We start from the raw sequence: 14,321 nt of genomic DNA on the forward strand, positions 1-14,321 counted from the left end.
TACTCACTGTAATAAATACTGATGCTACTGTCTCTGTTATTGACCAATGTGTAGATCATTGGTGGATTTAGGAGCAGTCACACAGGACAGCAGTACAGTGTGTAGGCCATCCTCTGCAGATGAAGCCTAACTTTTGTGCAAACTAGACTTGTACTATAACTCCACCATAAATGTTTCAGTGTGATGAGCGTTTTACTTTTGCTCCAAACATAACCTCCGTACTGTAGCATTGATCTGATGACAGCTTAGTTAACTGATGAACCAGGTTGATTTCACAGTCAGACGTTTCAAATCTTTGCTTGTCAAAACACGACTGAGTCTCCTTCAGGTCCACTTCCTCAGAGTCGACCTATCCTGTTTTTCCTTTTGTCTGCAGATCTCTGATTAATTGACTGATAAAAACCTCTTTTGCTTTTTAATGTTTTTCTTTCTCAGCTTGATAACGTGGATGAACAAGCGGCTCAGATCCGCAGAGAGCTGGACGGCAGGTTACAGCTGGCTGAGAAACTCGCTAGGGTGAGAAACATTCATACAATACACACAGAGTCTCTTATTTCATAGTCAATCAGCTACTTTCATTTTAAAAATGTTGATAAAACCCTCAAAAACCCAACCACTTCATCCTCACAACCATGTTAACGACCATTTATTCGGTCTTTTATTAAGAACAGTAAAATATTTACATCCCAAATTGACCCTTCATAAGATTTAAACGATTCAAACAAACGGTACAAATCATCTTCAGATTAGCTGTTCACTGCTGATTTGATGGTTTCATGGACAAAGACTTTTTCAGATTATTTAAATATATTTGTTTATGTGAAGTAAACTTCGTTTCTTTGTCCTTTAGGAGAAGAGATACCCAAAGTTTGTCTCTGCTGACATGGAGGCTCTGTACGTGGAGGAGCTGCGTTCCTCGGTCAACCTGCTGATGGCGAACCTGGAGAGTCTGCCGGTGTCCAAAGGAGGTCCGGACTTCAAGCAGAAGCTCAAACGCTCCTCCATGAACAACTCCTTCCTGGACATAGGAGACGAGGGAGACATCCTGTCCAAGTCTGACGTCGTGCTGTCCTTCACTTTAGAGGTGTGTGTGTGTGTGTGTGTGTGTGTGTGTGTGTGTGTGTGTGTGTGCGTGTGTGCGTGCGTGCGTGCGTGCGTGCGTGCGTGCGTGCGTGCGTGCGTGCGTGTGTGTGTTGTAGTGTGGAAGTTACAGTACTGTACTTAAGTACAATTTTGTGGGATTTGACCATTTTTTGCAGCATCATACTTAAACTAAAGAGGCAAATATCAGTTTTACTGACATGTTCTTCAGACACGAGTGCAGACGTCCTTTAATTATGTGCAAATTCTTCAGTTCACACACGGTATAAAATGTTTAGCATACTTATTCTTCTGAAGGACACTGGCAGTGTACTAAACCTTGTCAATATTACACTTTTGTTTTTTTTTTCTATTCTTTACACACATTTCATTTTCCCTGGATGTTCATGTAGTTTATTTCTACATAACAAAATAATAAGAAACATTCCACTGTGAGCTTTATAAAACCAGCAGCAGTAATTAGGTGGCGACCCCAAATCGTGGAGAGAACCTGGTTTAAATCTATGAACACAGAAGAGAAACACGGCAGATGTTTTCTCATCATGACAAACAGTAATTGTATGTGATGGATTATATAGTGTCTGATGTTTCCAACCCTCTGCTGCTGTTTTCAGATTGTCATCATGGAGGTTCAAGGACTGAAGTCTGTAGCTCCAAACCGAATTGTTTACTGCACCATGGAGGTGGAGGGAGGAGAGAAGCTGCAGACAGATCAGGCTGAAGCCTCCAGACCACAGTGAGTTGTTCTCTCTGCTCTGTTCAGAGTGTGTAAATTAAATCTAGAAGAGAAAAACAATTAAATTTTTACTTTACGGGTTCGTTCAACTGGACCACGATGAGTTGTGTCACAAAATCTCAGAAACCTGCAGCAGATAAATGTGAAAACAGCCCTGTTGTTGAGTCAAACTCTGCACATACATGATTCTGCACAGTGAAGGTCAAACATTCAAAATAAAATAACAAAAAGTCAAACACATGCTCGAATGCAGGGGGAGAAGGAGGCATTTGAACACCTCAGCTGGGTTTTTTTTTAATATGGTAGCAGAAGTAAATTTATTAGCATCCCTAATTTATATATCCACCAAAATGTAGGAGAGCCCCACAGGCGTAATAACGGGTTAGATGTTTCCAGGTGATTGACTTCAGACATCAACGTGCACTGATTCAGACACATGGAGAAGATATTAAAAGATATTCTGTTTTTTTTTTTTTTTAAGATTTAAAGATTTTGGCTGACATAAGTCAGCAGCATTAAATCAACACTTTTTGATCAGACTCTACCTTATGGACCATACAACACAGCTCATTGTTCAGGCTCTGGTCATATCTCATCTTGACTACTATGGTGTCTTACTGACAGTGTTACCAGCTGCACCATCAAACCTCCAGATGATCCAAAAAGCAACAGCACGTCTCATTTTTTAACAATAAAAAGGAACCACGTGTTACCCCGCTTCATGTAGCTGCTGCATCAGGTTCAAAGCTCTGACTCTTACCTACAGAGTGGTCACTCAACAGCACCGGTACCTGACCTCCATCATCCAGGTCCCTTCTTCTCACCTCAATAGATCCCAGGCTAAACTTTTCATCTTTGTGGTTCCACGATGGTGGAACGTTCTACCACCTCTTCACACTCAGCTGCCTCATAGACAATTTTCAAAAACCTGCTGAAACCAGAACTCCTCTGAATCTTTCTCTGCACTTACATGAAACTGAAGCAGCTCTTTCTAGATCACTTTACTTCAACGTTTTCCTCCTTTGCCTACATATTTGTTTTGTTCCTCACTTGTAAGTCGCTCTGGATAAAAGCTTCCGCCAAATGACTAAATGTAAATATAACAGCAGCGCTGACCCTCAGCTCTTACAAACACCAGAACCACTCGTCCGCCCTGAGCCATGTTTCTTATTTTCCTGTCAAGGCTGATACAGCGAGGAGATGAGGCTGGTGTGTTACAGCAGTGTGAGTCTGTTCTCCACACATACGAAACAGAAACACACACACACACACACACACACACACTGGTTTCTGTAGGAAAGTCCAGCTGAGCTCTTTATATTGTGTGTTCCAGGCCCCAGTCTGAGCTCTGATGGTCGTCTTTACAGCCCATCAGGAGCTGACTCACACCTGTGACTCTGCAGAGAGGAGGTTTATGAACTGGTATGATTTTAAAAACAGTATTAAAGCGGGCAGACTTTCACCCCCTGAGGCTGGAGTATTCGTTACACATCGGGAAACTAAATGCTCCGACTGATGGAGATGACTTTTCCTGTTTCCACTAGTTGTGAATAAAATTGTAACGTAAATCAAAACCTTTTATCCCTTTACTGCCGCTCTTTAAGGACGTCTTCAAAGCAGCAACCATGCTGTGATTCAAGCTGATCACAAACATTACAGACATGCCTGCAGTTTCGTTATTATCCCATCGACATGCTAAAGGGCAAACGTTTGCAGTTCATCACTGTCTGTGCAGTGTCCAGTCTGAATCCAGCTCGATTCACGTAGAGGTGACACTTCTCTCATGTGACACTGCTTCCATGTTTTCTGCAGTGTACTTTTAACGTTGTGTCTTGACTTCTACACACTCCACCCAGGCTCCACTCGGCGCCTAAATCAAATGAGTATTTCCTGAACGCTTCTGACGTCTCCTGTTGTGAGACCGATGTGTGAAACTGTTCATATGAGAAAACAGTTTCTGGAAGCTCTGTTCCAGGATACAGGACAACACACCGCTGTGTCGCTCGTCCTGGCCCAGAGCAGGTTAACAAGGACGGTTTGAAGCTAAAGTCGATGGGTTTAAAATTCGAGTACAAAGAGAATAACGCCTCCTGTCTGCTGTTGGATTAGTCCTGACAGCTGTGTTACAGATGTGAACAGTAGGTGCTTGCTGCAGACATTGCAAATTAACTCTATCCACCAAAGTGATCCCACTTTAGCAGCTGTTGCATTGGGCCTTCCCAAAGTGCACTTACAGTAGGTGTTGGAGCTGAACATTAAATATACAGGATCAGAGGAAAAGTTGTTTCCATACTTCAGGATTTCAGGAAGATCTTGTCTTCTGCATGTTCTGTTCCCACAACATCCAGAGTTTTAACAATCAATATTTTTTATGACCTTGCTCGACTAGGACATTAGTTTTACCAAAGAAATGAAATGAAAAGATAATATGTTGAATATGAGCCTCAAAATGTTACGTTCACTGTTCAACGAAAGACAAAACATCACCGAGTGTCGTTTCTAACGAGTAAAATCAAATACTGTCTAATATGTGACAACATGTGATGTACATGTTGTCACATGTCGTATATAAATAAGGCAGGTTTCATCTAATTCTTCTTCTTCTTCTTATTATTATTATTATTATTGTTGTTGTTGTTGCTGTAGTTGTTGTAGTTGTTGTTATTATTATTATCTTGTTCCTTATTAGTAGTAATTTGTTCATCCGTGTGTTTTTCTGCTGCCGAGTGAGTGGCACTCAGGCCTGAATACTCTTGTTGCTTGTCGGAGGCCTGGTGGACAGCAGGGGTCTGTGGGTAATGAGACTGCCCTTTCACATGCTCCGGCTGCTCGTGGAGCACTTTTTTGCTCTTTTCTTTTTTCCCACCGTCTGCCAGAATCACCTAACGGAGCCAATTAGATGAGTTAACCGTCACCTAACGGCCTGGCTGGTCAACAAGTATGCTGCGTTGTAACCTGGCTTCACTGAGGCTCCTTTAACCTTCACTAATTAGCCTGCAGAGCACTTTCACATCCTTCATCTTCAGTAACACACCCATACACTTAATGACAACACAGTTAACTGTAATTACACAGACAACATGATTAGCTGTGATTACACCGTCGTCCAATTGCTCTGACACCTGCAATTGTGGAGTAACTGCTCTTTAATCACTGAGGAACTTTTCATTAATAATTATTGTGGAACATCAGGCATCTGTGCTTCACTTAAAGGAACAAGTCGCTGTTCTTTCACTTGTCATGAGACATCCTGAATCCCATCAGTCGTTTTTAGATTCTGTCTTCTATCCAAATTAGATTTTTTCCCCCATTTCAGATCTGGGCCACCTACGTATGTGATCCTACATCTGATTTATGATCGACCTCTGACCAGACAGGAGCTTAGTGTCTGTCAGCATCAGTCAGTGTTGGCATCTCACTGTCCAGTACAATGGGGGGCGATTGGTCAGCAGTCAGGTCGGTGTGTCACAGAACCAGTTTTAGAGAACACGTTGTTTCTGCCTGATTTAGACCAATAAAATAAAATTAAACTCTTTCTGTCTTCATAGTTTTAATGTTAGTTCAAGGGCGGTTTAGAAACAGTTCTATCAGGTGACTTTAACCAGGAGGTCAGAGCTGTTTGTATCAGTCTGACCTTGTATTTTACATTTGATGTTTGTGTTTACGCCAAAATTGAGTAAGTATCTGTGTGTACGTGCAAGATAAAGCAAAAAGAGAGAGAGACGCACCTTCCTCCACAACGTTGCCTTGGAAACTGGTGGAAACTGAATACGGAGAGCGGCTTTGCTTCTCGGAGTAGGGGTCACTTGTCATCTGTGCACCACACATTTACACACAAACCGTTTTGACGTGAAGGCTCTGGGTGCACAATCACCAGGGCTCATTCACTGTCAGCTCCGTTAGGTTCTCTGTGCGATGAACAATAAGTGATTCTTGATAACAGCTGACACTGACGCCTCTGGATCAGTGACTAAGACGTAGTGTGACCTCTGGTTGCTGTTCACTTTACTGTCTGTCATGTCTGAGTAATCGCAATTAAAAATGAAAACACCTCATCCTGTGGCCAAAATAACTCCAGTACCAGGTTTTAGATGCGTTTAATGCTCTGCACTAACCACACTTTGGACTTTATCCATGCTTTAGAAACCCAACCGTGTCACTCAGATAAACACACGACACATGTCTCAGTGAAACAAGCTCAGCTCTTCAGTGACACTTCTAGTCTGGAAATGATTGAGAATCAGGTACAACCTTCAAAACCACTTATTTTATGTTGATGTGTATTTAAGAGGAGCTTTGTCTTTCAGGTGGGGGACTCAGGGGGACTTCACTACAACTCACCCTCTGCCCTTGGTCAAAGTGAAGCTGTTCACAGAGAGCACTGGCGTCCTGGCTCTGGAGGATAAGGAGCTGGGCCGGGTGAGTCCACCCATTGGTTAAATACGGACTTTTCATGTGGCGTCTAAATGCTCATTCATTGTTTTAACTGCAGATGAGATGTTATAATTCACATTCACCCACTTTCTAGTTTCATCCACTGTAACGTTCTGCATCCATTCACAATCAGCCACACAGACAAAGTAATGGCTGTTTGATCAGGAGGTCATATATTCAGCGTGTATCACGACCTGAATGACTCAAATCAGAGTCATTAGTGGGAAAGAAAACTTCTCCTGGAGAAATAAAATCTCTTCTCAAGGTTTAGACCTTTTATTTACAGACTGATTCTGATTGGACGGTGAGGGATGAAGTGTGCACGGAGCTGCAGGTTGAGAAAGTTTGAGGCGTCCTTCATGATGTTAACATGAGACACACATACACAAACAGCTTGTGTACGCAGAATCCTGAGTGAGTTGAAGACACAGCTCAGACTTTGCTGTGATGGAAGCAGACAGATCAAGGACGCTGAAGACAAAACACAGTAAACAACTGTGAACGCTGTTAAGAGACGAGCGTAGCGCTCAAAGCCGCTGCTCTACTTTCTTTATTTTATCATATGAACAAATATCTCAGCAGAACTAGCAGCACGATGGTTGGAACATTGAACCGTGAACACAGGGAAGAATTATTGAAAGTCCAGTGTAGGAGTGGAACATAATATCTTACAGATCTGACTTCAGCATGGACACAGGTCAACACATCTAACCACTGCCCCCCCACCTCAGGTCGTCCTGAACCCGACCACAAACGGGCCGAAGCAGGCCGAGTTCCACCGGATGGTCGTCCCCAAGAACAGTCAGGACACGGATCTGAAGATCAAGCTGGCCGTCCGCATGGACAAACCCCCCAACATGAAGCACAGCGGGTGAGTCTGAGTCTTTATGGGACAGTTCACAGTGGAGGTTTAGGCAGCTGTAGGTAGAGAGATGAGGAGTGAGACCGGAACTGACCCGGGACATTTCTTCCACTGTCAGTGTTTGAATTAGAGAAGTAAAACGTATCGTGAGCATCCAACAATAACAACATGTTATATTCTAAGTTTAGTTGGAGATGTTCAACACACTGCTGTTCTAAAGGAGTGTGGTGTGTGGTCAGTGATTTCTGTGTGCAGGCTGTCAGCGCCACCTGCTGGTTAAAGAGAAGGAGTCGAAAGTCCCACTGAGCTGAAATAACATGATATTCTTTTAAGCTGCAGTGCACAGGTACCTCACATGTATCCTGTAGGTTTTGTGAGTACGAGCGTCCTCTGGTCCTGGTCTGGAGTTACGTTAAGAATAACTTGATGATTGAAAAACCCTGACATCCTGTCTCAGTCACCACGTTTCTTTCCTTCTAGTTACTCACAGCGTTGATCAGATGATGCTTCCGTTTTACTGTAAGTGAGCAGCTGTCTGTGATCTGGACGTCCAGCTCCATGAGAATTTTCTCCTGCATTTAGGAGTCCATTATAATCATTGCAGCCTTGTCAGTAAACGTATCTCAGCTCCTCGCTTCGGTTGGATTGAGTCGTATATAAATAGACTCGTATTGTGCATTGATTTGCACGTGTCACCTTTGTCAGCTGTTGTTAGCAGAGCTGCTGATGACACCGCTGTGCAGACTCAAATCATCATTGGACAAAAGGGTTCGTTAGCTTAGAAACAAGATGTTCACACCACAGCTCGGTCTTTTCAGGATTCTCCAGGAGAATCTGTGGAATCCTCTTGTTCCTCACTTGCGTGTTTCAGAACATCCTGGATAATGTTCACATTGTGTGAACTATGATCTCTGTAAAGTACAATATAAAGATGTAATGATGGTACAGATGATGGTATCCCTCTGCCACTACTCTAAGGGAACTAATGTGCACAAAACAACAATAGAAGAAGATTTTAACTTAGAATAACAGACAAGGTTCTGATGCACATCCAGTCACATTCAAGCTTTTAGGTGATGCTGCTCAGTTCATTTACATCAGTAGGACATGTTTGGTTCTATGTGCATTTATTCCTGTAAATAATGGGAAAATCAACAAGTTTTAACATTTTAAGTTCACCAATAATATATTTTGTTTTTATCCAAATAAACAATAAATAAGACAGTGTTGCTCCTATTTTAGCCAGAAGATGGCAGCAAAAGCAAAGTTTTAATCCTACAAACCAGGAACAAGCTGCAGATGCACATATATTATATTATATATTCATTTTTAGAGAGTGTTTTAAATCAGAAGACACTTCTTCACTGACATTCAGGTTTCAACTCCAGTTAGTAAAAAGTTAAACTGAAGCAAAAGGACAACATAGAAATGACAGTAGAGACACTGTGGTGTTAAATGAATGAGGTTTTACTTCCTGTAATCCTTCCCCCTGTTCATATTGGTCATGAAGAGATCGTTTCCCACAGACGTTACAGTGGAAGTAATGAGGGCCAACAGACCTGCACAACTGTGCTAAATAAAGCTAACATGAGCTACATCAGGTGGTGGTGGAGCTACATCAGGTGGTGGTGGAGCTACATCAGGTGCTGGTGGAGCTACATCTACTACTGTTAAAGTCTTTTTATTTTGAAATTCCCTATTTGTTTCCTGTTGACCTGCAGTGTAAACAAAGTACAAGAGAGAGAATTTGTTCTAAACAGGTTTCAGCTGTGGGTCCAAATCATAGTGGTTATAGGAAGTGTGTTCTGGTTTTTGGATCTAAGACGGTAACAAAACCTGGTTCAGTGTTGATGTGTTGATGTGTTGATGTGTTGTGTGTGAGCTACTTCTTTCTATCTATATTGAATAAAGCCTGAACATCACTGTCACTCTGCTGCAGCTGTTTCCTTTATTCAACCCCCTCAGCTCAGCTCATCTCCACTTTAAACATCAGTTACAAAGATTTAATTTTGGTTTTTAATAAGTTGTTTTTGTCTGCACTCATCACAAGCACCAAAACTTTCTATTCTTCAGTTTAAAAAGAGCAAATGCTCTTCTCTCCTAAAGGTGCTCCAACTGTTCATTACAGTCATCCAAATCACATACTCGCGTCTAATAAGAAAATACTTTCATTAATTAGTCCACATTCAAAACATCAATTAGAAAAACAACTTCATTTTTTGAGTTCAGCTGCCGTCATTTCGTGTGGATCAACAAAATCCAGTAAAATGTTTGATTGCTGCTCATTTCCATCAAAGATTTTCATCCTGTCTGCGTCTTGAATCTCATTAAATAAAACAGAGTGCGTGTTTAAATCCGTGACCTCCTGCTGCATACATACAGCTGTGAATAGCAGCAGTGGTGCTAGAGCTTGGAAACGGCTTCGGTTCGTTGGACGGTGGATTTTCTTTAGCTTGAGGCTCTGAGTTTGCAGGATCTGGTCTTTGTGTTCAACTAGGATTCGATGTTCAGAGATTAAACTGTTGTTCATCTTCTCATCCGACCAGCCCCTGAATTATCAGTGTTGTAGTTGATGGAGTTATTTAGGTTTGTGTTTGATCCCCTCCACCTCACAGCCTCCTGCAGGAGCCCACAGACACTGACACTTCTAGTCAGATGCATTTCTCTAAAACCTCCACAAGGGGTCAGTGTAAGTCTGAGTCCAGCCCGTCTCCAGTCCACGTCCAGGTCTTCTTCTGGAGTCTAATCTGACTTTCTGAGTTCTTTAAACACGCAAGCTGTGACTCACTTGCAGAACAGTGTCGTCCTATGTTTTTATTTTTTCCTCCACTGGGGTATTTGATGCTGTTTTCACTGTGAATCTTTGATCCGAGGACTAACAGAGGGTAAGCAGGTCTGATTTAATAGAACCAAAATGATTCCGCAGCCGTCAGAGGCATCAAATCCAACAAGAGGCCAGCAGATGCAGGAATGTAAGTTAAAAAGAGCACAAACAGAAACTGTTTTGGTCAAAGTTAGCAAAGTTATTTTCTGCTTTTTGTCCCTCTGTGTTCAGGCTGCAAATGAAAAAAGGAAAAGATAAAAAGGATCCTGAGCAGGTTAAAGATGTGAGTGCATTAAGAGGCCGACAGGTGCAAGAGCACATTTAACTTCCAGAGGGAAAAAAGGTTGAAAGAGAAAAAGTGACTGAAACACATTTGGATTTTTTGATGCTTTAAGATGCAGAAATGTTTTTTACCTGTGAGAAGAATCAGGTGATCGAGTCAAACGAAGGCTCAGTGAAGGGAGCACGGTCACATCTAAAATTCTTTTATTTATTTGTATTTATTTATTTTTTATTCTTCATCGTTGTTTTTTATTTAATTTAGGTTTGTGATTGTGAAGTTTGATTCTGTTTCACTGTAAAATAGGTTTATCTGAATAAATGTAGAGATAAATAAATAGACTCTCTCTTCCCCAGTGGACATCACGTCTTTACTAAAATTAGTAAATTTACTTATTTTCTTCAAATAAAAACGGTCCCTGTGTAGTGATGTGACTGTTTTTTATTTCACACTTTGCTAAATTACCTGTTAATTAAAGTTTTGGTAAAAATCTGTTTAATCAAACAATTTCAGACAATTTTCCTCTTTAGGAAAAGTATTTCTGATTCATTATTTGCTCTGGTGCTGCCTCAAAAAATCTAGTCATTTAATTCATTATTTAATCTCACAAAAGACAAAATGTAGTTTGATGAAAATCAGTTTAACACTGATTAATATTTAACAAATATTAAATACAAAACTGATAAAGATTTAAAAAATGTTTTTACATAAACGGATCATTTCAAAAATCATTAACTTTTTTGTGTTTTGTCACTAAATCTGAGCTCAGCTTAAAATATTTGACAGTTGAGTGATTTGTGTTTATTTATTTTACAAAATAAACCCAGTGTCTGATGACTGTGTAAAAACCCATTAAAGTCTGAATATCCATCTAAGTGACCAGTTAGAGAAGTGGTTTTCACAGTGAGGCTGTTAAATGCCTGCAGTGAACTCTCTGGCGGCTGCAGTCCTCTCTCCATTTGTCCACCCTGGCGTCACGTGGCTCAATGGATGTTTGAAACCTAATTTTCACAAGTGGCCGGCGAGTGGTGCCACATGTTAACCCGGAGTCGTGGAGAATGGCCCAGATTCTCCGTCCAGACGCGCCACAGCCTTGACTGGAGGCCTTTTCTTTAAGGGCGGGCAGCAGGGCTGAAGAAAGAGGTCTCGCCATCGATTGATTTTCCTCACTTGCACTTGCCTGTATCCCACGCTTCAGGAGGCTCGGGAGCAGCCATTGATTGAGAGGCCACATTGGTGGTTCTTCCATTTTCTTCAAGTCGTCTTCGATGAGCTGCTGCTGTGTCACGGCCTCTCTCAGCTCGGAGCTCATTACTGCATCTCTGCTTTTAGTTTCCACATTAGAGGAAGAAATAGGTGTGTTAATAACGGTCCCAGCTGAGACAGTAATGACATGATGTGATGTGATGTGAGCTTTAAAATCAGTCTTTCTAACAGCAGAATGTGAAGAAATGATCAGTAGTCTTGAGAAATTATCATCTTTATTATTGATTTATTTAACTTTTCAATTATTTGTTAAATAAAAATCTAATTTTAAATGATTATTATTATGTTGCTTAAACATTTCAGTTCCATTAAACTGATAAAAGCAGCAGCTGAAACCAGATGACGTCACGTTTTCATGTTTCTGATTTTTAAATTAAAAATCCAGGATCATTAATTTACTGTCAAAGTTCTGAAAGAGATGAAAGTTCACAGATTATTAAAGTGAAAGTGATTTATTTTAACAGACGAGTTGACTTAAGGGATTAAATCTAAAACCTTTTAACTTACTGTCACCTCACATCAAAGTGTTTTATTTTTATTTTAGTGTTTTAAAAACTTCCCGTCATCTTATCCTAACAAGTGAGTTTCACTTTCAGTTTGCAGAGCTTGGAAACTGCATTTCCATGACAACTGGACGAGCATCTCTTGATACAGAACATGTCATTTGATTGAAACAGCTACTAAACAAACCTTCGAGCTTGTGGACAAAATAGTTTGTCAGCTGCTGTTTCTGAGGTCGTGAACAGACAGTGTTGATCTCGTTTATCTCTGATGTAACACCACAACAGGCTTGTTCAGTTTTATCGAAACTGTCGAAAAACAAATTAACTCAAAATGTTTGTTCTTTAACAAAATTAAAGCTGATGCTGATTAGGTTCCTGTGCAGCTAAATTGGAAACTCTTGTTATGTTGTTGTAGAGAACACAACACGTTGGAGTCGGTGAATTTATCTCTATAACAAGAAGTTCCTGTCAGACACATGTTTAATACTTTTACTCTCAGAATATGTATTCTTAACCTGACTCGTCAGAGTTTTAGTTTGAACTACAAAAGCCATAAAAACAGATTTTTCTTTGAGGTTGAAGTAGTTTTCTCGTGTTTTTTTCAGGTACCTGTATGCGGTGGGACAGAGAGTCTGGAAACGCTGGAAAAAAAGATATTTTGTTCTCGTTCAGGTGAGAAACTAAGATCAGAGGACGTATTGATCTGTGATTGATTAGTGTGTATGTTGTGTCTTAAGGTCAGTAAAGCAGCACAGCTTGAAGAATTCTGAAGGTAAAAAGTAAAAGACCAAGAAATTCACAGCAAATGACATTTATAATAATAATAAATAGCTCTAGTCAGATCCAGCATCAGTGAGAATCTGAAATCCTTTAACAGATGTTTGTGTTTATTTAAAACGCATTAGATCAAACTTTTAGCCTCCTGGTAAACGTGTCTTCACACTAAAGCTTCTCTTTTTTAAAAGCACTAATTTAGTTTTAGTTTAACATATAAGGTTATTAAAGAAAATCATCTCACAGCAGCCGCTTCGCTCGAAAGGTTTTTGCATCTCGTCTGTGCAAAAAACTGAAGCAAAGTTAATTAAGTTTGAAAATTACGGACACTTTCCTTTTAAGCAGTTATTTACTTTTTGAGCACATAATATCTGAAAGCAAGGGCAAACATTTAAATGAAAATTTGTCATTGTGAAATGAGTGTTTACCTCTCTGCTTGACTGAAAGCCCTTTAAGGACATCAAAGATAGAAACTGTAAATTGACTATTACTCCTGTTGAATTGAGTGTTGGTGAGCATGACGGAGAATTGGCCGAGTTTCTAAACTCACACACTCAAAGAAAAAGTGCAGCCTGTGAAACTGGGACCAAAACTTCACCAGTTACTTTATTCTTCAAGAGACTGGTTTGTTTTTTAAATGTAAGATGAACCGATCAGGACCCGTCTGCAGCACGCTGACCCGTCTGCAGCACGCTGACCCGTCTGCAGCACGCTGACCCGTCTGCAGCACGCTGACCCGTCTGCAGCTGCAGATCTGTGATACACTGCGTGTTCTGGTGTTAAGTAACTTTATTCTATGGATGAGACCGGATGAGCAGCAGTGAGCCCCGTGTCACTCTGACCCTGTTGTGGGTTCATCTGTTGTCCTTCTTGGACCACTTGTGGTACTGTAGGTGGTGAGTGCTGTAAACTGGGAACGTCCCAACGGACCTAGTGTTTGGAGCTGCCCTTATCAAGTGATGCTTTACTGTTCTTCCTGTTTCCACTTTAAGAACTGGCTGCTCTCTTGTGTCCTGATCCACCTCCCTGACAGACGCCATTGTAAAAAGCTCATCATTCAGTTCTTGTCATCTGGTTTTAATGTTGTAGAATATAGGAGAAAACAGTTTTATAACGGATTCACAGGACAAATGGACTTTAAACATCCCATTCATCAGTTAAGACGGATCCTATGTCCAGCATCAGTCTAGTACACTGCAGTGCTTCAACCTGTGAATGTGGTAAATAAGAGGTTTAGTGTGTAGTTGTTGGACTTCGTTCAAATCAGCAGGATAGAAAATATCTTGAAATCGTGATTAGTATTTAACTGGTTCTTATAGTTAAATGAAAACTGATGTTGGATTTTTATTGAGATTTTTACAGAACCTGTCGTCAAGTCAGATTCTAAAGCACAATTTTACAGGTTAAAATTTAAATTCAGAGTTGAGACATCAAGATTAATCTGAGTGTGAACTACAGGCCACGTTTTCTACTTTCATCTAAAACTCTATGGGACAGAAAGAGAAATAGAAAATGGGTGAGGATCAGTTTTGCTCCTGTAT

General features: G+C 40.7%; 1 protein-coding gene across 1 annotated transcript in view; it reads left to right on the forward strand.

Moving 5' to 3' along the window:
* Nucleotides 1-14,321, forward strand: part of cadps2 (Ca++-dependent secretion activator 2) — a 153,159-nt gene that overhangs the window by 66,663 nt on the left and 72,175 nt on the right. Inside the window, 6 exon segments of the mRNA XM_026365114.1 lie at nt 436-516; nt 851-1,084; nt 1,716-1,837; nt 6,145-6,256; nt 7,003-7,142; nt 12,612-12,678. Of these exon segments, the coding sequence (XP_026220899.1) occupies nt 436-516; nt 851-1,084; nt 1,716-1,837; nt 6,145-6,256; nt 7,003-7,142; nt 12,612-12,678 (756 nt within the window).

This window comes from Anabas testudineus, chromosome 6, assembly GCF_900324465.2.
Source record: "Anabas testudineus chromosome 6, fAnaTes1.2, whole genome shotgun sequence".
In the NCBI taxonomy this organism is placed as follows: Eukaryota; Metazoa; Chordata; class Actinopteri; order Anabantiformes; family Anabantidae; genus Anabas; species Anabas testudineus.